The sequence below is a fragment of the Bacillus rossius genome, chromosome 2, assembly GCF_032445375.1.
Source record: "Bacillus rossius redtenbacheri isolate Brsri chromosome 2, Brsri_v3, whole genome shotgun sequence".
In the NCBI taxonomy this organism is placed as follows: domain Eukaryota; kingdom Metazoa; phylum Arthropoda; class Insecta; order Phasmatodea; family Bacillidae; genus Bacillus; species Bacillus rossius.
The window spans coordinates 7,195,647-7,218,567 of NC_086331.1; the positions used below are offsets into that span (position 1 = coordinate 7,195,647).

The 22,921-nt window shown below is 34.6% G+C and overlaps 1 protein-coding gene across 1 annotated transcript; it reads left to right on the forward strand.

Moving 5' to 3' along the window:
* The first annotated feature begins 128 nt into the window (after positions 1 to 128).
* On the forward strand, positions 129 to 21,945 carry LOC134529061 (ras-related protein Rab-44-like). Its single transcript, XM_063362765.1, has 5 exons — positions 129 to 2,103; positions 6,090 to 6,297; positions 8,630 to 8,811; positions 11,578 to 11,721; positions 18,157 to 21,945. The coding sequence occupies exons 1-5, from the start codon at positions 178 to 180 to the stop codon at positions 18,268 to 18,270; spliced, it is 2,574 nt and encodes an 857-aa protein (XP_063218835.1). The 5' UTR covers positions 129 to 177; the 3' UTR covers positions 18,271 to 21,945.
* The last annotated feature ends 976 nt before the right edge of the window (positions 21,946 to 22,921 follow it).

A 22,921-nucleotide genomic window follows, 5' to 3' on the forward strand; every position in this document is an offset into this window, starting at 1 on the left:
GAGCGGGGCTCGGTCGCGTTTGACGGTCCGAGGAACGAGCAGCCCCCCCCTCCCCTGGGCTCCCCCCCTCCTCCGCCGGACGCGCGGGAACAGGTGAGCGGGCTGACCGTGTGCGGGCCGCGGCAGACTGTAGCGCCGCTCCACCGCGGACACACGCGCCGACACTCCCGCGTGCTCATGGCGTCTAGGCCGGGCCCTAGCGGCGACGCCGCGTCTGCGCAGGACAAGGACAAGGACAAGGCCAAGAGCAAGCTGGGCAAGCTGGTGCGCAGCAGCTCCTTCAAGCTGGGCAAGAAGGACAAGGACAAGGATGACGACGCCAAGGAGGTCGCCGACAAGAAGAAGCAGAAGAAGCAGAAGAAGGTAAAGGCGGCGAGCGGCGAGAAGCAGGGCGAGCCCAAGCCGCACAAGCCCAGCAAGGCGTCGCAGCTGGTGCGCAAGCTGAGCATCGGCATGCTGAGCAAGTCGGGCAAGGCGTCGCCGACGCAGGGCTCGCCGCTTCCCCCCCGGGCCTCCCCCCCGCCGGCCGGCGCCGGCCAATCAGAGCCGGCCGGAGCGGAGGACGCGGCGCCCCGCGCGCAGACGGCGTCAGAAGGCAGCGGCGAGGCGCGGATACCGTACATCGAGGAGAGCGACAGCCCCAGCACGCCGAGGTCTCGCCCGAGCGACGCTGCGACGGACGAGTTGCCCGCCGTCCTGCCGAGAGACGCCTTCTTCGGGCTCGGCCCCAGGTTGGATCCTGAGCCCGCGCCGCGCACGGAACCTGTCTGGGAGACCGCACCGAGTCCACCGTCCTACAAACTAGAGCCGCTTCAGACGGTGGAAGAAAATCTTGGGCAAGATAGAAATGCGACAGAACTAAAGTTGGAATCTGATGCCGCTGAAGAATCCAAGTTGCTGAAGTCTGAACCGGAACCGGGTGAGTTAACCGAGTCGGTTGGCTCTAAATATTCAGAACCAGCAGAGAATCGATTTTCGAAGTCCGAACCTGAAACTGGTAGGCTAATCGGTGCGTTTGCAGGAGGGATTGGCTCAGTGTATTCAGAATTAACAAAAACTAAATTGTCTGAATCTGAAGTTGGTGAGTTAATTGATACTGAAACAGAAGATAGTGGCTTTGAGTATCCAGAACTAACAGAAACTAAATTGTCAAAGTTTGAACCTGAAGCTGGTAAGCCAATTGAATTAACAGAAGATAGTGGCCCCGAGTATCCAGAACTAAGAGAAACTAAATTGTCAAAGTTTGAACCTGATGCTGATCCAGAACCAACAAAAACAAAATTGTCAAAGTTTGAACCTGAAGCTGGTAAGCCAATTGAATTAACAGAAGATAGTGGCCCCGAGTATCCAGAACTAAGAGAAACTAAATTGTCAAAGTTGGAACCTGAAGCTGGTGAGCCAATTGAAGCAAGTGAAGATAGTGGCCCCGAGTATCCAGAACTAAGAGAAACTAAATTGTCAAAGTTGGAACCTGAAGCTGGTGAGCCAATTGAAGCAAGTGAAGATAGTGGCCCCGAGTATCCAGAACTAAGAGAAACTAAATTGTCAAAGTTTGAACCTGAAGCTGGTGAGCCAATTGAATTAACAGAAGATAGTGGCTCTGAGTATCCAGAACTAAGAGCAACTAATTTGTCAAAGTTGGAACCTGAAGCTGGTGAGCCAATTGAAGCAAGTGAGGATATTGGCTCGGAGCACCCAGAGCTAGTGGAAAATAAGGAAATTAAAAGCTTGGAATTTGATAGCTCTGAAGCTTGGATGTCGCAGGCTCAATCGGACCGCCACAGCAAACCTTATTCCCCTCCGACCCTGAAAGCTAAGAAGCTAGCTACTTCCGCTGCTGCCAAATCAACAGAAAATAATTTAGAAGACGATATTGCTAATCTCTTGGCAGAAGAAAGAATTTCATCAGAAAGGTATTTACAATCCATTGAAAAAAGTATCGACAAGTCCTCACAGGCACTGAAGAGAGAAGAGGAAGAAGTTGAAGAATTTGGTGATAATTTGGATACAGACGATTTGGAGGAAGAGTCAAGTAGTTTACCTTCGGAAATGCCGGCGCCTAATGTTAGTACCTCTGGAAACTCGCATGCCACAGCAGCATCTGTAAGTTATTTATTTTCTACCTGGCAGTATGTTTCATTGCAGTAGTACATATAGTGAATTATTGCAAAACACATTTTTTTCTGTAATGCTAGGTTTTTTTCACGAATAGAATTTTTTTTTTAATTTTAATTAAGAATTCTTGTTTTTTACTCGTAAAACTGTTTTCTGACACTTAAACTTATGCAAACATAATTTTTCCCCCATCATATATTGGAACTAATCTCTATTCACATACAAAATTGGTGTGCCTAACCAATTTAATTTTTGGGCTAGTCAAATTGAGAAAATTCATAGAAAGCAAAATATTTTGTGGTAATTGTTTACAACCTTTGAAGAAATGTATTATTTTTCAAAAATGCTTAAGTTCTGCCAATTTAAACTATCCTGCAAAGAGAATTTTTTAATTTGGTAAATTATGTCTCTGCTTTTCCGTAAATATAAATATATAATTTCAAAAATAGTGTTTTTCAGTACTAGACATTCTTGTTTTACCCTGAAAACTTTGATCATGAAATCCTACTGGTTTCTGAGAAATAACCATTCGTTTACATTTTAAAGCCAGTGCACTGACAGGCCATCGCTAATGTGTGCTCTAATTGCACTGCGATCCTGTGGTTCTCGACAATTAAGAATGTTTATTCCGAATTGAGATTGTGACACAGTGGAAAGTAAATAAAAATGAAAACGCACATTCTCTACTGTGCTTACAAACCTAAGTGTTAATTAACCCTTGACAGGGATGTTTTATAGCAGTATGGAGGCGTGGAGTGCAGACTTGTGTGCGATAGCTTGTAATCAGACATGAAAAAAAGTTGAATACACTTACTATGACAATTACATTTTCTCAGAAACCTGTTGGAATTTAGAAACTCTGTTTTCAGAGTAAATAGAGGTATGTTTTAGCGTTAAAAAAACATTTTCGGAATTTTATTATATTTACGAAAAAGCAGCCGTGAGAATTTTACAGCTCGTAGAATATTTTGTCGCTCTAGTAAATCTAATTTTAGTAGTATCATAAGTGTTTCATGCAGGAATTATCATCATTGCCCTGTTTGTCACACCAAAAAAAAAAATTTAGAAAATTATTGTAAATCGTATAAATAAGAAAAAATAGAAACCAATATTCACAACCATTGCAACCCAATCGAATAAAACAGGTTTCAGAACCTGCTCTGTGTAATGTAGCGGCAACATGTAGGCTTAAATTTATCTGGTTCTGTTCAATTAGTTTTAAGTACCTCATTTGCATCGTGGAGTAGTAGTGCTGACATAATTGGTTCTTTCATGATTGTCTGCCCCGTGCGAACAATATTCACCATGATTTGTAACATGTGCATGCTAAAAACAGTATGATGGTTAAATACACACAATTTTAGCAATATGTGTTAAAAGAATTTTGGTATAAGAAAATCATTAGGCAGTGTGCAAGTATGTGTGCATGAGGAAAATTAGTGTGTACAATTTTTAATTACTGAACCTACAGGGAGAAACAAAGTATAAAACACAGCATGTATGCATGTGTGGTCTTCATGCTTGCCCCACTTTAGCCACACAAAGCAGTATGTGATTAAAAAAAGGCAATTATCTATGAAGGTGTATTTGGAAAAGGCAACAAAATAATAATAATAACAATAATATTAATTTTCTTGGAGAGACATTTTATAATTTTGTAAAATAGCATTGTGATATTCCAATGAGTTTACTAGTAGTTTAACAATTTTAATGCTTACGCTCTGTTGCATTAGCAACATTTAAAACACAGTAAAAATGTTTGATCTTAATAGGTTAGGTCAACTACATTATTCATTACAGATAACATACCTATTAAAAACATTATAATAGCTGACCGAACCCGACACGGTTATTTTTTGCAAGGATAAGCAACACTTTCAAAAATTTAATCTCGGTAACTCATGATGAAATAAACACCCATACTACAAAATATGAAAACATTAAATAACGCAAACCTTTTCAACTGATTACAGCTGCTCATAACATTCAAATTTCAAACTACATTGGAATGTCTTATTTAAAGTATGCAACATACCGACAATTGTTCCATAAACATGTTACTACTGATAGTGTTCTGTTCCAGTTAATGAAGTAATACAAATATAGTTGCAGTTATACAGTATAATTATAAAAAAGATTACAAATAAGTGTGTTTTAAATTTATTTTTTTATATTCACCTCTCATAAATAATTACTAAAAACAAATATAGAATTTTTTGAAAGTGTTCTTGTGGGGCAGTATTAAACATAAGCTGCACCAGAAAACATAATATTCAAAAATTTTATTTTCACGCTTTCAGAAAGATAGCCCAGTAGTATTAAAAATATAAAATCTGCAATCTTGTACACCTAACAAGATACAGTTTTCCCACAAGTTTGCATTTTATTAACAGTTTCCTATAGAATATTACAAAAATGCTTTGTCATAAGTTTCTCTTGGGTATGTTTTAACTTAATAGTATTTGCTACAACATGTTTACAGGTAGGCAATGATATAATTAGTGATTTTCTATTTAAGCTGCTGCTTACGAAAACTATCCAAATAGATTATAGTTCTCACCTTTTTGGTGGTTATTTTGAGAGGAGAGAAAGTTTTGTTACATTTAACTTGCAAAACATTTATGGCTTAAATGGTGTATTTGTCAGTATATAATTTGCGCCTTTTTAACTGTGTGTGCTCCTTACTTGTCAAGTGTGATATTTTATCAATAATGGTTTTCGTGCAACTACCAAGACAGGATAATTTTCCAGTTAACCATTTTGAAGTTGGTTTACCTGTGACTGCACAGGCATTGCCATGCTAGTGTGTACCGTGCTTGCTTACGCTTGCCTCAATGATGGGGACTTGAAAATCGGAACCTGTTGCGGAGCTTCAGGTATCAAGTGAAGTAACAGATACTTGCTGTAATTTTCCATCAATATTTGTCTTGTTTTTATTCAATAGAATTCTGAGAAACTTTCTAGTGGGCAGGACCATGACGTTGAGGAAAATTGTGGGGTAAAAGTCATTAAAAATTAGAAAAATATTGATTTCAACATTGCAAAAAGTATTTGCAATTGTTTTTTATTGATTATACCATTTACTTCAAAATACATACTATGCATATTGAAAATTAATATTTTGATAATTGTACAGTTTCAAATTGCACACATTCAATTGCTTGATTTATTTTAATATTTTATTTTAAAGTACTAATTGGTATGTTAAAACGAAAGTTTACTCCCAGAAACAACGTTCCTCTAAGTTTTTACATATTTTCAAAATCAAATATATATTGGTAATTCTACAGCTTTGCATCACACACACAACCTATTTTATAATAAAACTGCATTTGCAATAAGGAAAAATTACCCAAGTATCTTTGTCACTTGATACCTGTCACATACAGGTTCTGACTCTTAAGATCCCTGTCATGGAGTCAAGCCATGGTGGCACCCATGTTATTGCACAACACAAATAATGTGTTGGAAAATTAACCTGCCTTTGTAGTTGCAATCACTAAAACATCGGATTACGTACAAAACAATTTTCTTAATAAAATATCACATGACACAGGTAGTACCGAAATGGAAACAAACACAAGATTAAAATGGCACTAATTATACACTGACGTGAATACACCCCTTAACCTTCGAACATTTTGCAAATAATTCAAACGTAGCAAGCTTGCTTTTCTGTCCTAAAATTATCACCACAAAGGTTGGCACTAAATGATTTGAAATGTTTTTTTCACAGAAGCCTCTAAACTATAAAATAACGTTTAATCTTGTCAAACTGGTGTTATATGTAATGTTAACTATGATTTGTTATAAATATTATCTTGGTTTTTTTTTTCCTAGAAATTGTTGGAAAAGTGTATGACAACGTAATTGGTATTTTGGTAGCGAGAGATGATCCACGGCACTAATTTGGTTGCTACTTTGTTTTCCGATAATTGTGAAGGTTTTGTAGTGCAGGTAACGTTGTTTTCCAGGCTCAGCAAAGTGGAGACAAGCGAGAGCACTTGTACAAGATCCTGGTTATTGGCGAGCTGGGGACTGGAAAGACGTCCATCATAAAGAGATACGTGCACCAGTTTTTCTCCCAGCACTACCGAGCCACAATAGGTGTGGACTTTGCACTGAAAGTACTCAATTGGGACACAAGTTCAATCATAAGACTACAGCTGTGGGACATTGCTGGTGAGTAACATTTGATTTGGATTGGGTGTTTATTTTTAAGATTATTTTTTACAAGTGTTGGGCAGTTGTGGAGCAATATGGATTTAAAGGGGAAAAAAGCAAATTGTGGAAGTTTTTTAACTTTATTTTACGGTTTGAAAGTACTTGTGATGCCATATAGTGTGTTCATGGTTTTCTGTAAAAAATTGTGAGAAGGTATTTAATATTAATTCTAATGTCTGGCCCTGGGACTAGTTTAGAAATCAAATTTAAATATCTGGACAGTAATATCAGTTTCTCTGCCAGTAAAGGATGGTTTGAAAAGATGTGAGTTGTTAGAGCCCAAGTGGGCAGGCCAACCAGCAGACTTATAGGTACATTACCACCTATCTCCCGTTATGCTGTGTTGTATTTGTCATGCAGACTATTCGATGGTAGGCTTTTAAAGTGACATAATTATCATTGAGTCTACACGTTTATATTACGTAAAGAATATTTCCCTACACATTTGGGAACACTAAATAAATTAGCCTTGCTATTTATGGAGACTGCTTCAAAATACAAGCATTTGAATATCAAAACATTTTTAGGAATGTATTAGTCGTGCTAAGTGAGGGATTTGCGTATAGATACTGATTCCCAACCAGAACATAAGATTCGTTTCTGGCATCAAAGTGAGTGCTGTGTTTTTATTTTTGTTGCTTGGGCGCCACAGTTTGTTGTTGCAACATTGTACTCAAGTGAAAACAAAGTAATGATATTTTCTTATTGGTTGATTGTTTACCACACTGTCCCTTGGTCTTCCACAAGTTTTTTTTTTAAATCTTAAAATTAACCTGAGATAAGTGGAATGTTAAATAAATACGTGGAATGTTATACAAACACACTATAGATTTTCAAGTTTTTTTCTCTAACAAGCTATGTAATTAATAATTTACTCTTATAAGTATACCTCCCAGCCAATTCAATTGTACACACATGTTTGTATTTCTGAATACTTTTTAGAATGAAGCATTAAAATAAATTACTGCCTATAAGCTGGGAATGATGTAATGTGTTCATAAGTCTGTTCCACAACTAGTTATTTTTTGCAGAATACCTGTAACTTGTGTATTTCCAAAATTCGTGTATTTTAAATATGTTTAAAATTGATGGGAGCCTAAATTTTTTGTGGAGTGTTCTGTGTTGCTCAGCAAATGTGTAAGGCAGCAGGTCCGACAGTTATTTGAAATGTAATGAAAGAATACTGTACTGAATATAAAATTTAATCACTGCAACCAAAAAAAAATATTTTTTAGCAAAATCTACAACCTGTGTATCATGCTATTGGTAAAGACTGCTGTTAAACAAGTTTAGAGGAGGATACAACAGTGACCAGTCCTAACCTTTCACTCATATAAGTTTGATTGCTGCAAACTAACCATTAGGTCAGTTGGAAAAATACCAGGTTTAAAAAAAAGTTTATTTTTGTTTAAACTAGGTTTTCTGTTTAAAACCTTTTTTTAACCAGGTTTTTTATTACATTATTTTGGTTCTCAGCATGTTCAAATGAAAGCCATACAACATCTAGCTTTCTGCCACTCATGTTGAACCAGTAAAGTTATAACATAAAAGAACTGAAGTCAGCAAATCTGCACATCTGACTGGGAAGGGTATTTCCCCACAGGAGGATTCTACATAGAATGGGCGTTCCCACAGAAAAGGGATTTACAGTACATTTCCCATAATTTCCTGCAAAATAGGAATTTTTTTTAATAATTAATATATTTATTTGCTCTTTTATACTGCCGACTATAATTTTCTAATTTAATTTGAGGTGTATTTAGCTGGGTATAATTTACAACATGATCGTGATTAGTATATAATTTGTTCCGTAAATGGCAAGAAACATCAATGAGCAAACTATTTTTATAAGAGTGGAATTAGAACTTTAGATAAAATTTAAGGTATTCAGTTTAAAAATAAATTTTAAAAAATTTGGTTTTTTATAAAAACCACTTTATTTAAACCATAGCTTAAACTGTAGTTTAAACCATTGTGGTTTAAATCAGCCAACCCTGCATTAGATGAAGTAATTTTGTCCTTGATGGAAATGGTGGATGCATCACACTCATGACGATAGTCCAGCAAGATTTATCAGTACATTTGGAACCAAAAAGGCTCTTGACTGCTCTATAATCTTGCTTCCTTGAGTAGCCTACCTGTAGCGGAGTTCGTAATGTTAGAACCAACGACTATCACTTGTATCGGGAGTATTGTCAGACCCTAACCATTAGGATTTGTTTTGTTTTGCTTTGTTCAGGTCAGGAGAGATTCGGCACCATTAGGATTTGTTTTGTTTTGCTTTGTTCAGGTCAGGAGAGATTCGGCAACATGACTAGAGTGTACTACAAAGAGGCGGTTGGTGCTTTCATAGTGTTTGATGTGACGCGTGCAGCTACGTTTGAGGCGGTGGTGAAGTGGAAGCAGGACTTGGACACCAAAGTACAGCTTCCGGACGGATCACCAATCCCGTGTGTTCTTTTGGCTAACAAGGTACTCCAGTGCTAGACGTGCTTATCTGTCTGTCTGTTCAAGGTACCCACTTTTTAGAATGTGTTCTCTACACCTGTGTGAAAAGAGGTGGTGTTAAAAAATAGTACTTTCTTAAAATTGTCTTGATAAATGGGAATATAATTTACCTTCAAATGTGTGTTATTACACAATCTCGACATGTCTCTTTAAATATATTCTTTGAAGTATTTTAATTTGACAGTAGTTTCCTATGGCTATAATTAAAAATTTTAAGCACACGCAGTATTCTCTTCTCACTATCATGTTTGTGATGGTTTTTAATTCATGTTTTGTCTTGTCTTGGCAGCTGCAACTAGTGTCGAACACAATGTGATATTTATTGATTGGAGTTTGGCCTGTTTGTGCCCCTTGTATTTTCACTCATTAACTTTTTTCCTTAAGAACTTAAATACAATTTCTAGTCATTGTTACTGTAAAAAATTAGTGGTATACAAGGTATTTAACCTGGATAACTTATTGTATGTGCTGCTTATTAATGTTTACAGAAGACTTTGCTTATTTTATCTTGAAAGAACCTAGGAGTGCAAACTCCAGTTTCATCATAGATGTTTCTTAAATAATATATAATTTAAGAAAGCTTTGTATCTGGCGCAATGTTAATAATGGAGAAACATTGTGTGCCCTGAAATGCAAGTTAAACAAATGAAAAATGTTTCAGCATTCATGTCTCGGATGAAACAATAATTGCCCAGTATCTGATAAACCATTTGTATAAAGATATTTTTTTTCGTAAATGGTACTTTCTCAATATCTAAAAGTTAAGAATTCCCTTTTTATTTTGACTGTGTTATTTTGCTCTTTAATATCCATAAAATATATTAGCATTTTGTGTTTTGATATTTACATTAAAATTTTATGCTGGAATTGCTCTTCTGAATTGATCTCTTGGCCAGAAGAGAAATGTGCCATTATTTTAGATAAATTGTAGCTGTAGTCTTGAGGGTACCTGTAGGTAGACCGGTATTGTATTTTTGGTGAAAATCATAAATTATAAATTCTGTTTTTTATTACTTCCTAAAAGGTAGAAAAGTATTTGCAAGCATATATAATGTTAGGCCTTCAAATATCATAGTCTTAGTAGTATGTGGAATAGATAGTTGTGAATGGAATGTAGTTATAGTTGTTTGCTGAAATGTACTTGAATGAGGTAATCCTAGCAACATTTTTAGAAACTTGCTATATTTCCTCCCAACCAGCCACCTGACATTTTTAGCAGGCAAAGGCAATTTAATGGTCAAATGTGGATCTGACATTATGTAAGCATGTTGCCTAAGCACTTAAAAATTTTTCATGAATTTGGTTGCCTTGCTCTCCATATACACAACCATTTTGCAGACTGTGTCATGGTATACCTATACACACAATTAATAATGAAAATCCTGTCAAGAAATGGGATTGTCTGCAGGATGCAATTCCTCCACTGGTGCTGTTTTGCACTAAAGCATAAATATGCAAGCGTTGAAACTAACATTTAAAAGAGCCGATTGCAAATGGTGAACTAGATATAGTAGTCAGATAAGGTGAAAAAAAAGTACACAAGTTATGTATGGGATTGACAGCGGTAATAAAGTTTGTTGGCATTTTATTTCTAACTAAATTACATTCCTTATATGCGTAGTTATTGTTGTAGGTTTCTGGTTTCTTGCTAAAACAAAAAGTTACAGAAATTTTTAGTAAATGATCATACATGTTCTAACAAAATAGGAAATATGGAGTTGATTTGGAAATTTGGTACTTTGTTTTGTTTGATTCAAAAAGTACACATTAAAAAAATGCCCGCGTTTTGTTAAAATTTGTTACATGTCATTTTATAAATGTGTGTAACAGTTTTAACATGGGCCTCTGCAAACACAAGTTAGTTTTTGTAAGTGTTAGTGTAAGCTGTATCAGTCTAATTACCTCTCTTCAGACTCTAATAAATATGGGAGGTAAATGTCAGTGAGTAGCTTTTAAACTTCATCTGTTAAGTTTATATTTGTGTCTTGAAAGTTAAGGCGGTAAGAAAATTAATTTTGCAATATTTATGAGCTGTGAAAATGAACATTTTGGACTTGGTCACAGTAAATGTTTTTTTAGTTCGGAAAACTCTGAACGGTAGTCTCCACTGGGAGTTGTAATGCTTTTATATTTTGAGAATAGTATACATCAAGACACGTCATTTTAAGAAATGTGATTCGCACTGCAGGTAGGTCAGAGGACCAGTGTTTTAAGCCTCGGTCTCTCATGCCACGTTGATTTTTTATTTTAACTAAATGCCTCTTGCATTTGTTCTACCACTAATACTTTCAAACTGATATTTACAAGTGATTATGACGAATTACTTGCCATTTTACACTAATGATATTACACCAAGTAAATATATGTCAAGAATATTTATAGCAGAACAATAAATGCAAATGATGCATAATTAAAATTTTCTAAATAAAAATGACAAAAAAAATAAAAAATGACCATGGTGTATGAGAGTGAAAAGTGAAGCTGGCTATTTTACTCAATAAGTATGTTTCTACATAGCCTTATGAGGTTGTATATGAAGCAGCACTATTAAATTGAAAATGGTGAATGAAATTGTAGTACCCAGAGGGAACTAGAATTCGGAAGGCCCCCAGCAATAATGCATCTTGAGTCTTTATTGTTGGAATTATGGAAACCAGTATTAAAATCAGACTATTTTTAAGAAGACATGTTTGCTGTGTGTTATGATACAGTGTAATGTTTTGTTGATAGTGTGACCAGCAAAAGGAAGGCTTGGTAAACAATCCTGCTAAGATGGAAGAGTATTGCAAGGAGAAAGGATTCGTAGGATGGTATGAAACATCAGCCAAAGAGAATATCAACATAGAAGAAGCGGCAAAAATGCTTGTTACCAAGGTAAACCTTTCAGCTAGTAAAATATGTACTTAAAAAGATTTTAATATATATTGTGATTTACAGTTTTATTAAAGTAAGAATATTTTTCCAGTGATAAGTATTTAATAGCACATTATTTATCAACTAGTAAACCTGCTTCAAAGTCAAAACATTGTGGTCTATAAGAAACTTAAGCTATCTGGCAAATATGCTGATTGTTGTAGGTCCTTTCACATCCTGATTGTACATGTTGACGGAAGGTAACTGGGTGCCACTGTATGTTTGCTGGGCATACAGACCCCGCCGAGACTGTTAGGGTCATGAAGTCGCTCATGTGTGGCACACTGAACACCCTACTACTCCCTCAGACCTCATTGACCTGGTCAGCTCTGAGCGTCACACACTGTTGAGATGTTACTTGCTAGTATTGAGGCTTTGACGGCATCCCACACGTCTGGGTCCCTGTGTGTACAACACTTGTTGGCACTAACAGAATACTCAACGGTGATGGTGAAATGGCTTTTCACACAAGTGTCTACACGTGGATGTGCTCAAGTCTCGTAATGAATCTAATAAAGCTGCCAGCGGCATTACAGTAGGTTTACGGGTGGGCCAAGACACCGCATGACCTGGCCTGGAAGTAGGTTTCGTCTATAGTTTTCAAATGTTCAACAAGTAACTAAATTATTAGGTTACAGTCCACCACCCAGAGTAGGTCTCGAAGAAGAAAAGATTTAGTTAACGTCTGATGCGACTAGATCAGTTTAACTCTTTACACGGTAGGCTGCTTTTTTAACGTCTCCGAAGCCAAATGTTTGAACCTCGTCGTTAAAATTTTTATGTAATTTACTTCTTTTTTTTACTTAAGTAGCCATAGGAATAGAATTGCTTGCAAAATTAGTTCAATTTGTTAGGATTAATATCATTTTATGGATTTGTATCTTTCTTAAATCATGCCATAATTGAGCTGGTGAGAAATGTTGCTGACTGATTGTGAAGGTGTAAGCGAATTTACCCTTGCGTACCTCTTGGGTAAAACTGTTCGTTAGGACACTGTAAGATTCAAAAATTGTATTTAATCGGTTAAAGAACTTTCTTGTATCCCCGGAAAGCCGTATCTCGTCGAGCCATCTATGACTAGATGCCAGGAGTCATCTGCGGAGATGGAGAGATGGACACATCACATGCCAGGTTTTCAACTGAGTGCGCGAATCGAGGAAACGTACCAATATCTCATTTAAGAGCTGACCTTTATTAACTGTGAGCATTTGTTTATTTAATGCCAAGTAACTTAACTGCTCTAAGCAAGTCAGTCATTAATATTTTTGGTATTCCTACATGTAATGGTTTTAGCTAGAAACCAAGTATGCGGTAGAAAAAGCCAGATAAATGAGATGGCACGATAAGACCAGGGGCAGGGAGATGCCCATGGTAGAACTTGTTTGAATCTCAGGTGATTATTAGGTCAAGCAAAGTACTTCACATTGCAGTGGAGTGCGTCACATTGAGAGGATAGTCAGGTTGCTGAAGAAATAAAATTAAGTTTTGAAGAGTAGTAATTGTTAATTCAGTGTTGAACGTCTCCCATGTTTATTGCATAATGGTAATTACTGTGATGCGTAAATAGACTTATTTTGTAACTCGTGAAAGTCGGACTTTCGGTGGTTTACATACAAGCATGATTATTTATTATACTAGCTGAACCAGTAAATTCAGCATGTCCACAGTACGTACTATTTGATGACAATATACATTAAGTTTTTTTTTGGTTGTATATAGCTACACCACCTCCCTTTTTTTTCCTTAACAGTGGTTGCTAAGGAACTTGTAATTATGCAGTTTGAACTAAAGCTGATGGAGCTAAAGCTGATTGGACATCATTATAGCGCGCAGGCCAATATCTTAAAAAACAGCTTTGAACTTGTGAACGTGAGCAGGCAAAGATGTGGACTGTATAGAAGCAGCGGGTGGGAGCGGAGAGCGTTTTGTAATGGTAGTTTACCGACATTGTGACATTATTGTTTGGTCACTCCTTTCTAGTAAGGTAATATTCTTTCCAGCGAGTGCTGCATTGAACTTTATGATAAAAAGTGCCAGAGTAGGGTAGGTCCGAATGAAACTGCATGAAGTCTGTCGGCACCTGGTGGGTCAATGTCTATTAGTTCAGTCATCCACTAATCTTTTAAAAGTGCCAAATAGTGTTTTTGTCTATTTGAGAGGACCATGTAGGACAATAGTGCTCACCTTACTCAACATACAATAAAATCTCTAGGTTGCTCTATTGCACATTATTGTTAGACAAGATTTAATTGTTTTATTTTTGGGCTGATTTTGCTTGTAAAACATGCGGCTTCTGTGTTACTGGTTTTATTTTTGATGAAAACTTTATTAAATATTGTATATTACTTAATAAATGATGCTTAACAGTTGTCATTTTGACTGATAATGATTATTTTACAATATAATTTGTAATATGTATGACTAACTATTCTGAACAAATAAAATAAGTTATAATTTTTTTTAGTTTAAAAAATGTACTAACATTGTAATGTAAAAATTAGTAATAACCATAGGAGGATTAAAAAGAAGTAAACTTTCCATTTTTTGCCTAAAATATGGTACAAACTTGATTAAATTACTTTCATTGAATTTAATATTTTTAAGATTACGAATTTGTAATTAGTTTTAATTTTTGAGTAAAAATGCTGATTATTTTAATGATTTCAATTGAATTTCGGTGCTTTGTGGTGTATTTTAACTTCAATTTGGATGTTATATGCTTTTAGGTGTTTTGGTTTTATCGTAATTCACCATATAGTCTTGTCCCTAATTATGGTGTGTTACTAGGCAAATGGCCAGAGGAAGAACATTATATTCCACATCTCTTGAATCCAAAACTAGTCAATGTGTGTAATAAAAAGAAAAAAATTTAAAACTGCCTTTAAACTTTAATAAAGGCAATGAATGAGTTCTATCCCTCCCCATTGAGTCTAAGCAAAAGTTTTTACTTTTCATAGAAAAAGTCCCAATATTTGAAATTTTGATCAAGTCTCGTATGAAAACTCATGAATAGGAAATACTTTCGCCAAATGTCATTGTATCATAAAAATGCAAAATTTTCATTTTGAACTTAATGATATCAAAAGTGATTATATTTGTGTGGCAAGTCAAAAAATTTTCAAATATTTACATTTTTATTACAAGTAAGATTTTGTATTAGCTTAAGAAAAATAGATTAAAAATGCTAATTTGTTGCTTATTTGAAGACTTTTTTATAAGCGCTCTGCTTAAAAGGTGCGGAAAAGTGGTTTTACGCTTTGGTAAGCAATCTCGGCAACTGTTAAGACACATGTGCATTTTGACTTGAGATTGACAAAGTAATTGTAACAATATGGGTATTAACAGTGATAGTGACGATCTATCCAAGGCAGGTAATTGAATGGTATAAAAAAAATTCTTTTTCATATATTTATTTTAAAAACTTAATTTTTTTTAATCATTAATGCTGAAAACTGTGATGGAACTTGGTCTCAGCACTGGCGCAGCAAAACTGTATTTCTCACAAAATAAACCAATAAACCACTTAGCTGTATCTGTGAAGTAGACGAATTTTTAGAAAATTTTCTCTTAATTTTTTGAAGTTCTACTGTAAAATCATTATGAAAAAAATGAGTGAATTTGTACAATGTGTAAGCACCATGCAAATTTCCACACGAAGAAAAGGCTACATCAGTGGCGTAGCCAGGATTTGCATATGGGGGGTGTTAAGAAGCATGGCCCCCCACCCCCGTATTAAAGCGGGGGGTCCGGGGGTCCTCCCCCGGGAAAATTTGGATTTTAAGGTGTAAAATAGTGCTATATTAGCAGTTTTCGGTACTTAAATTTAAATATTGTAATGGTAAAAATTTTATTAATTTTAATATGAAATTTGTTTGAGTGATGAATAAGAAATTAATTAAAGATTTGGTGCTAAGGGGGGGGTTCGAACCCCTAAAACCCCCCCCTGGCTACGCCCCTGGGCTACATACAAATATGTGCTTTTAAATCTTATACGTTAAGTAATTGATATTGAATACTAGTCCATATTGTTAAAAACACATTGTGAATATTAGCAATATAAATTGTTCAATAAAATTTTTCAAGGTATTTTCAAGTGTGTATGTATGGTTATGTTCCCATATGTACAACGGTCGGGTTGCTTGTAAGCTTTAATTGTTGCTGGCAGGAAGAGTCTCTGGAAGGTTCAGTAATCTCAAAGCTGTTTTCATGCGAGTGCTTTAACTGTATAAATAACTAATGTATGGAAAATCTAAGCAAAAACTTGGCAGGTAAATTGTAAACTTGATTGGCCTGGTTAAGATTATCTGACTTGAACATTACAAAAAATTTCATTCTGAAAATGTTTTGCGATGGTTTTAAATTTTGATGTTGCATATGAATGTATTTTCTGAAGAGAAAAATTTGAACTTTAAGTTAGGATTAATTTTAGTTAAATAAAAACAACACTACGCTATTCAGAACAGGTTTACACGGTTTCCATAGCAACAGCTTGAATTAAATTTCCCTACTTGAAAATTTAATGTTGGTTAATTTTGATACCAAAAAGGGGTGGGGGTTTTCTGTAAAATCGGTTAACGAACGATAATTTTACGTGATAATGTCATAAGAAAACATTGATGAAAAATTGCATACTTTTTAATTTTCAAATACGTATTATTTACAGTTTTTGCAAATTTAATTTAAATAATTTGTTTAAATATAATCACTAACAATTAGTTTAAAAGCCCGCCTTAACCTGTTTGATATTATAGAAGATTTTTTTTGCATGCTCGGCTCAGGCGGAACGTGACAATTTTTTGTGCGTGCAGCCGGCGTTCATCAATTTATAAGACGTTAAATCACGTCTAAATGTTTGGAATTCTCACATTAAATTACATCTCGCAAATAAGATGCCTGGTTGCTTGTTGTTGGTGGTACAACCAAAGACATGTCGGGATGGCAGCTAAAACATAAATAAAGCTCCATCGTTGGCCGAGTGTTTTTTACTGTAGTCGCAGAAATTCTAGTTAATTGTTCCGAAAAAAGTTTACGTACTCTGCATTGCCCAGACCACAGCGTAGTCAGTGACTTATTACATAATTAGCCAATGGTGTTAGCCTATGCCCAACGCCACCTACTTAGTCCACATTGAACAGAAAACCGGCAAGATGTGGCACAACTGTCAGCCACACAGGGAGGAGGAAGCTGAGTGACCTCCGACCAATCACAGCACACCTCTCATTCAAGGAAACTACACATAAAGTAAATAACCTTGCACTGAGGATTTTCTGTAAAAAAAAAGTAAAAAAATCACAGATCTTTTTCATCTGCTAGCACCAAACCCTGATAACTTTGTCTCCTGTGGGAGTGAACACCTGCTGATTTTCCCAACATAATACATACAGGAAAAGTCAAATGTCTCAGCAGCTGGAAAAATATCTGGAAACTTGGTGCTGTCTTGTGCACCTCTCTCTTGTCCTTTTCCCAAAACAGTACACAATGTTCTAGAAACATAATAAGTTCTAAATAAACCCAAACATAAAATATAGGCATAAAAACAATGAGTGTAAATAAAATACTTACAAATGTGTTTACAAACCTAGCAAACAACTTTAAAACCAGTAAACACATACTTAAATGGCTTTTCTGAATAAAATAATTAAACATCGGTGGCTATTAAACATACTTTTCAATAAAATACAAATATAAAACTGTCACCATGACCTTGAACTATATTATCGGCTTATAATACTGGGACATTTTGCAAGAATATTTCAAAGCTGGGAAGGGCAAAGACTCAAAATGCCACAAAATCTAATACTTTTCGTTCTTTTTAGTCCAGGTGCTTACACGAAGCTGCTTTAATTTATTGATAACATTTTAACGTGCTCACCAACATTTGCAGACTGGGAGACAAATTCATCAATAAATTTTGGATTTAATTTCTCAAAAATAACTACACTATCCTTGAATCACATGTATTATAGCATTCAGTTATCTGAGAGATCTATCAGTAAAATGTAAGATTACAAATCTTTGCTACTGCAGACCACTTTTCAGGTCTCATTTTTTAAGCGTGCCTTTACTTAAGTCATTTAATATATATATGCTTACATTAAAGTTTACTTAACACACACATTGGTTCTTAGATATTTCCTACCATCAAATATTTGTTAGTCGCAGAATGCAAAAGTAATGTGTTGTCAGAATCATAAGTGCTTGAGAAAAATGCATTGCTGGAAACCTATTTTTCTATTTTTGTACAGTTTCAGTATTTCCATCATGTCTAGTGTGTGTTTTTCACTTGGTTGAATCATCTATAGGTTTCTCAAGATCACAGGTTCTGCCAACATCAAATTAAATTGTTCATGGTGAAAGAGTTTGGTTTTTCTCATTTGTCTGTATTTTATTTTCCAGATACTGCAAAATGATAAACTTATCCATCAAAATGACACACTAAAAGATTCGGACAAATTTTCGATTGATGGGAAGAACACTAGTGAGAAAAGTGGAAAATCATGTTCCTGCTGACATACTGGGGCGACTGAAGTCATATTTGATACACTGTGAAAGTGTTGTAAGGCTAATTGTTCACTGGTCAATTTTTGAATATTTTTTTTTATACATTCCTGTTAACTAAAGGTTTGGTAGAGATTTTTCACTTAGTATTTAAAATTTATTTAAATATTTTGTACAGTCTGTTTTAAACTAGTGTGATTGGTGCAGGCATATTTCAAAACATTCAAGCTATATTTTTTACAGTTATAGAATAATTGATTTGTAAGATGTTGATCCGCCTCATTTTTTTTCACATAACTTGCATATAGCAAGATCAATATAGCATTCAGGTCTGCAAATTAAGTTAAGTGTTAGGTGCTTTAAACCCATAATGTAAGCTATTCAGAAAATTAATTTTAAGTATGCTAGGTATTTCTGCTAATATATTAATATATGCATTAACAGTATAAAGTTTTTTAATACCTCTAAAAATGAATTGCATTATGGAATTCAAGAAAATACAATTAATTCTTGAATATGGAAGCAGCATTCATTGGCATGGAAATGTTTTTAAGTATATGAAAGTAATAAGAATAATAATTGAGTATATTTGTGATGTGTGTGTTAAAACAATTATTGGAAATATTGTGACCACTTGCAAGACTGAACATGTTTGTAGTTAACTATAAAATGCCTTTGGCTGCTATTTGCAACTAAGATGATGCCTCAGTGAATATTATTCTTGCCAGTAAAAAAAGTACAAATTGTGTTGGTTCCTGTGTCTCATTACTGCCTTCATTTTATTTTTCAATTCAATTGTGGACAAAATTTAAAATCTAATGTTACAACAGTTGGAATTTGTTATACGTTACTCTTGTAAATTAAATATATTGCTGCAGTTATTATTTTAAAACCTGTTAATATTTAAATGATAAGATGTGTGTTTCAAACAACTTTTTGGACAATGCCATAGCTGGTTTGCACTAGATGTCTTAGAAAAACCTAATGAATGGATAATAAAGATAAATACATACACACTGAGAAACCAATATCAGCTGATGTCAAGTATTAGATGCCTAGGCAGAACAGAGAATTCAGTTGTTGGAATTTAATTCAAATTTGCTGTGGTAATCGGGCTGCTTGCCCAAAATATGCAACTGTTTTGTCGTAGGAAGTCGCCTGTGTTAGTCTGCGTTGTCATATTGCCCGGAATGTTATTTCATTGTTGGGTATGTTTGTGTATCACTGTTCTTGAAGGTAGTCTGTAGTTACTGTTTCTGTCGCAACTATCTAATAAAGCCACTCTTTAAATTTAGTTTTCATTAATTAATTTCTGACAAAATTGCTTCTGGGTAATTCTCTGTACTGTCTAGGCAATTAGAATTTTACATCAGCCAATATGGCTTGTTTTCAATGTGTGTATGTATTAATTTTTGTGCATTCAGGTTTTTCTTTGCCATCAGTGCAAACCATCAATGGAGTAGGTCCGTGAAATTGTTAGAAATATACCTTCCCCATTGCAAAAATCATTAAAAGAATGTGAAAAAAATGTAGTTATGCTCAAGATTTTTATTAAATATCTTGGAGTAGCTATTGTGAAAGATTATGTAGGAATGAAAAGTGAATTATTAGTAATTTATACAATAGGTAACGTTAATAAATCAAACTACTTGTAATTTTTATTTCATTATTTGTTACTACGTTTTATAACTGCAGCACTAATGAAAGTATTTAAAAAATATTTTTTCAAAAGAATCTTGATTTAAAATGGGTTTCTCGATGTAAAAGTGGTGTGTCATTCTGCACTTTGTATTGGGAAATGTTCACAGCATTACTGTAATATAAACTCGTTAAAAATCTTCCAAAATTATTTCAGACTTGCAGTTTTCCCATAATTTTATATTAGATTTGTTTATCATGAACTGTTTGTCATTGTTACCCTTAAATGATAATATTAATGAATTTGTAATTATGTAAATCTTTGTCTGAGCATTTTCTGCTGCATTTTAATTCTTACCTATGTAAATTTTTGCTGTTAAGTTTGGCATATTTTACTTCAATAAGATTTTTTTGTAAACCTAGTGGAATTTGTTGAATAGTGTAAAGATGAACATTATTTTAGTACTATCAGTCATTACTTAAATGTAAGAAAGTTTAGCATATTATAGTTGTGATAAATCTCAAAGAAATCTCAAACTGCATTTTTTTCAGTATTTGACTTCTCCTTTAAACATTAAATAAAATAGTTGTGAAGCATTTTTGCCAATCTGCAATTACAAGCAGCTTTTTATTATTGTAACACAGTTGCTCCCTTAAAAATAATTCAAGCAGTGCCATATATACTGAGCAAGGAGTGCAGCTAACCTTATGGTTTTTGCTAGATCAGCTTTTATAGTGCTTGTTAGTAGTTGTACACTTCCTCTACAATTGCAACACTAAATAATTCATTGTGCAAGTAAATTGTTTAAATTGCGTATTAACCCTTATCTTGTGTACTAAAGTCTGGGTTTGCAAACATGGCTATGTGGCTTTAGGAATTTAATATTTGTGTTTGTAATTAATGCTGTTCTGGTACTGGACAGTTTAAATGTGCCTCTTACTGTTTCCAAGGTGTATTATTGTCTTATTTCTTGAGCTTTTGATACCTAGCCTGCCCTTAAATAGTATTAAATCTGAGCTGGATTGCAAAAGTTGATTCTCCTGGAAGTGTTACTGTAATTTTTAAGCTTTGCTTTGTGTTTGCTTTTGTACATGATAAAAAATTGAATTTTACCAGTTCATGTGGAAATAGTTTGTGAAATTTTGTAGTGTACTTACACTGACAGAATATATTCTACTGAACACTTGTTACGTGTCAACTAAGCAGTGGAAAATGAAGTTTCTCTGGTATCTCTTTGTTGTGGCATCAAATATTTTTACTAATAATAAACAAGAATATTAAATGTTTTTGCAAGTGATTTGATGTCATTTAGATGTGAGAGCACCAAAAATTTTATCTCCATGCGGCATGGCTCAGTTTAATAAAATTAATGTTACTCGGTTTGTAGCACATGTACAATGTGGAAAAGTATAGTATGCTATAAACTTGTTTACAGATTTCAAAATAGCTACTCAATCACAGTCTGAATAGAACCTAAATGTTAGTCTAAAAACCAATTCTCTTGCATCCTTTTATATTTTAAAGTATAACAATTTTTTTTTCTGGCAGCTTTTGGCATGCTCTGTAGTTTTAGTATGACCACAAAGCACATCCCAAATTTAAGCTATTAATTCTTCGTATCGCCAAAATTCTCAAAGTTAACAAGAGTTCTGTCACCTTGCTTCAAGTAAATGTTGTTTAATGTATGATTTTTGTGATTAGTTAATTTTTATTATCAACAGTGATAGATGAGATTTCGGATTTCAAACTTTAGTTTTTTTTGTCAGCAACTTTAAATGTTTGGGTCACTTGCTTTTGTTAGTTTTCTTTGTTTACCATTATAAGTTATTTTAGTTAGTACACTGCAGGTAGCTCCAAGACTGATTGTTCAATATTTTGCCATTTCTTGAAATAAGTGTTTTTTTTTTTCCAATGCTACATGTAGAACTTTCATAATGTTACTAAAGAACAGTTTTGAAGTTGTGTGTGCTGCTACCATCATTGTTGCTATTCATGCAATGCCAAATGTATTTGCAAAAGGTAAAGAAAGAATATAAAATTTTTAGTCATGTTGTGTTTGTCATTTTATTTAATTAAAACCATAGCAATGAACAGTATAAAATAAAAAAATTTCATGAAAAATATTAATTTTATATTGAACTAAAAATTGCATGATTTTAAGAATCCATCAAATGATGTCAAGCTGTTTAATTATGGTATAGGTAACTAAAGGACTCTGAAGAAAAGTGGATTTTAAGTCTTGGTATGTTAACCTGTGTGGATTTATCCCATTTTTATATGCTTTGTGTATAAATTATTCATGTCGGTCACAAAACTGAACTAATTATGAAATCATGATGGTACCAAAATACTGTAATGATGGAAGTTGCTACTTAATTTCCAGCAACCTATTGCTAACCTGCATTTTTTTTACACCTCCCTTCAGTTTAGTCTCAACATTAAATATGAGTGGTTGGATACTGTTCACTGGAACACTTGAATAGAAATTCTCTCGAATGGTTTTAGCTCTCTAATGCACAAATCGGAACATACATGCTAATGTTAGATTAGTTACATACCTACTATGTTCCGTTTCACTAAATGTATGTAAAGTTAATCCTGTTGTTTTATCAAACGGCCCAGTCATTTGCCAGGTGTTTGTAGATGGCTTGTGTGTTCTTCAGAATGCGTGTGCAACGAAGAATGCAGGTTGGAAATTGAAATGCTGCTAGACTGGCAGTTTGGAGAACATGATAAAGATATGGGGCTGCAGCTTTATTAAACCAATAAAGTTTGGATTTGTTAATTTCAATAAATATTTTACATTCGGAACATACTTGCCCAGTAATGGAGCTGCCACTCTTGCAGAAAGTTGTTTAATTGATCCTGCATAGAAGCTTATGTTTGGCAACTCTTGAGAAAACATCAGCAACCAACTTGTGTCGTGTTGGGTGTGTAGGTAAGAATTCGAAAGGGTGAATGCAGTGCTGAGCAAAACCACTAGAGCCTAATGAGATGTCAAAAAAAAAAAATTAATGTATTTTA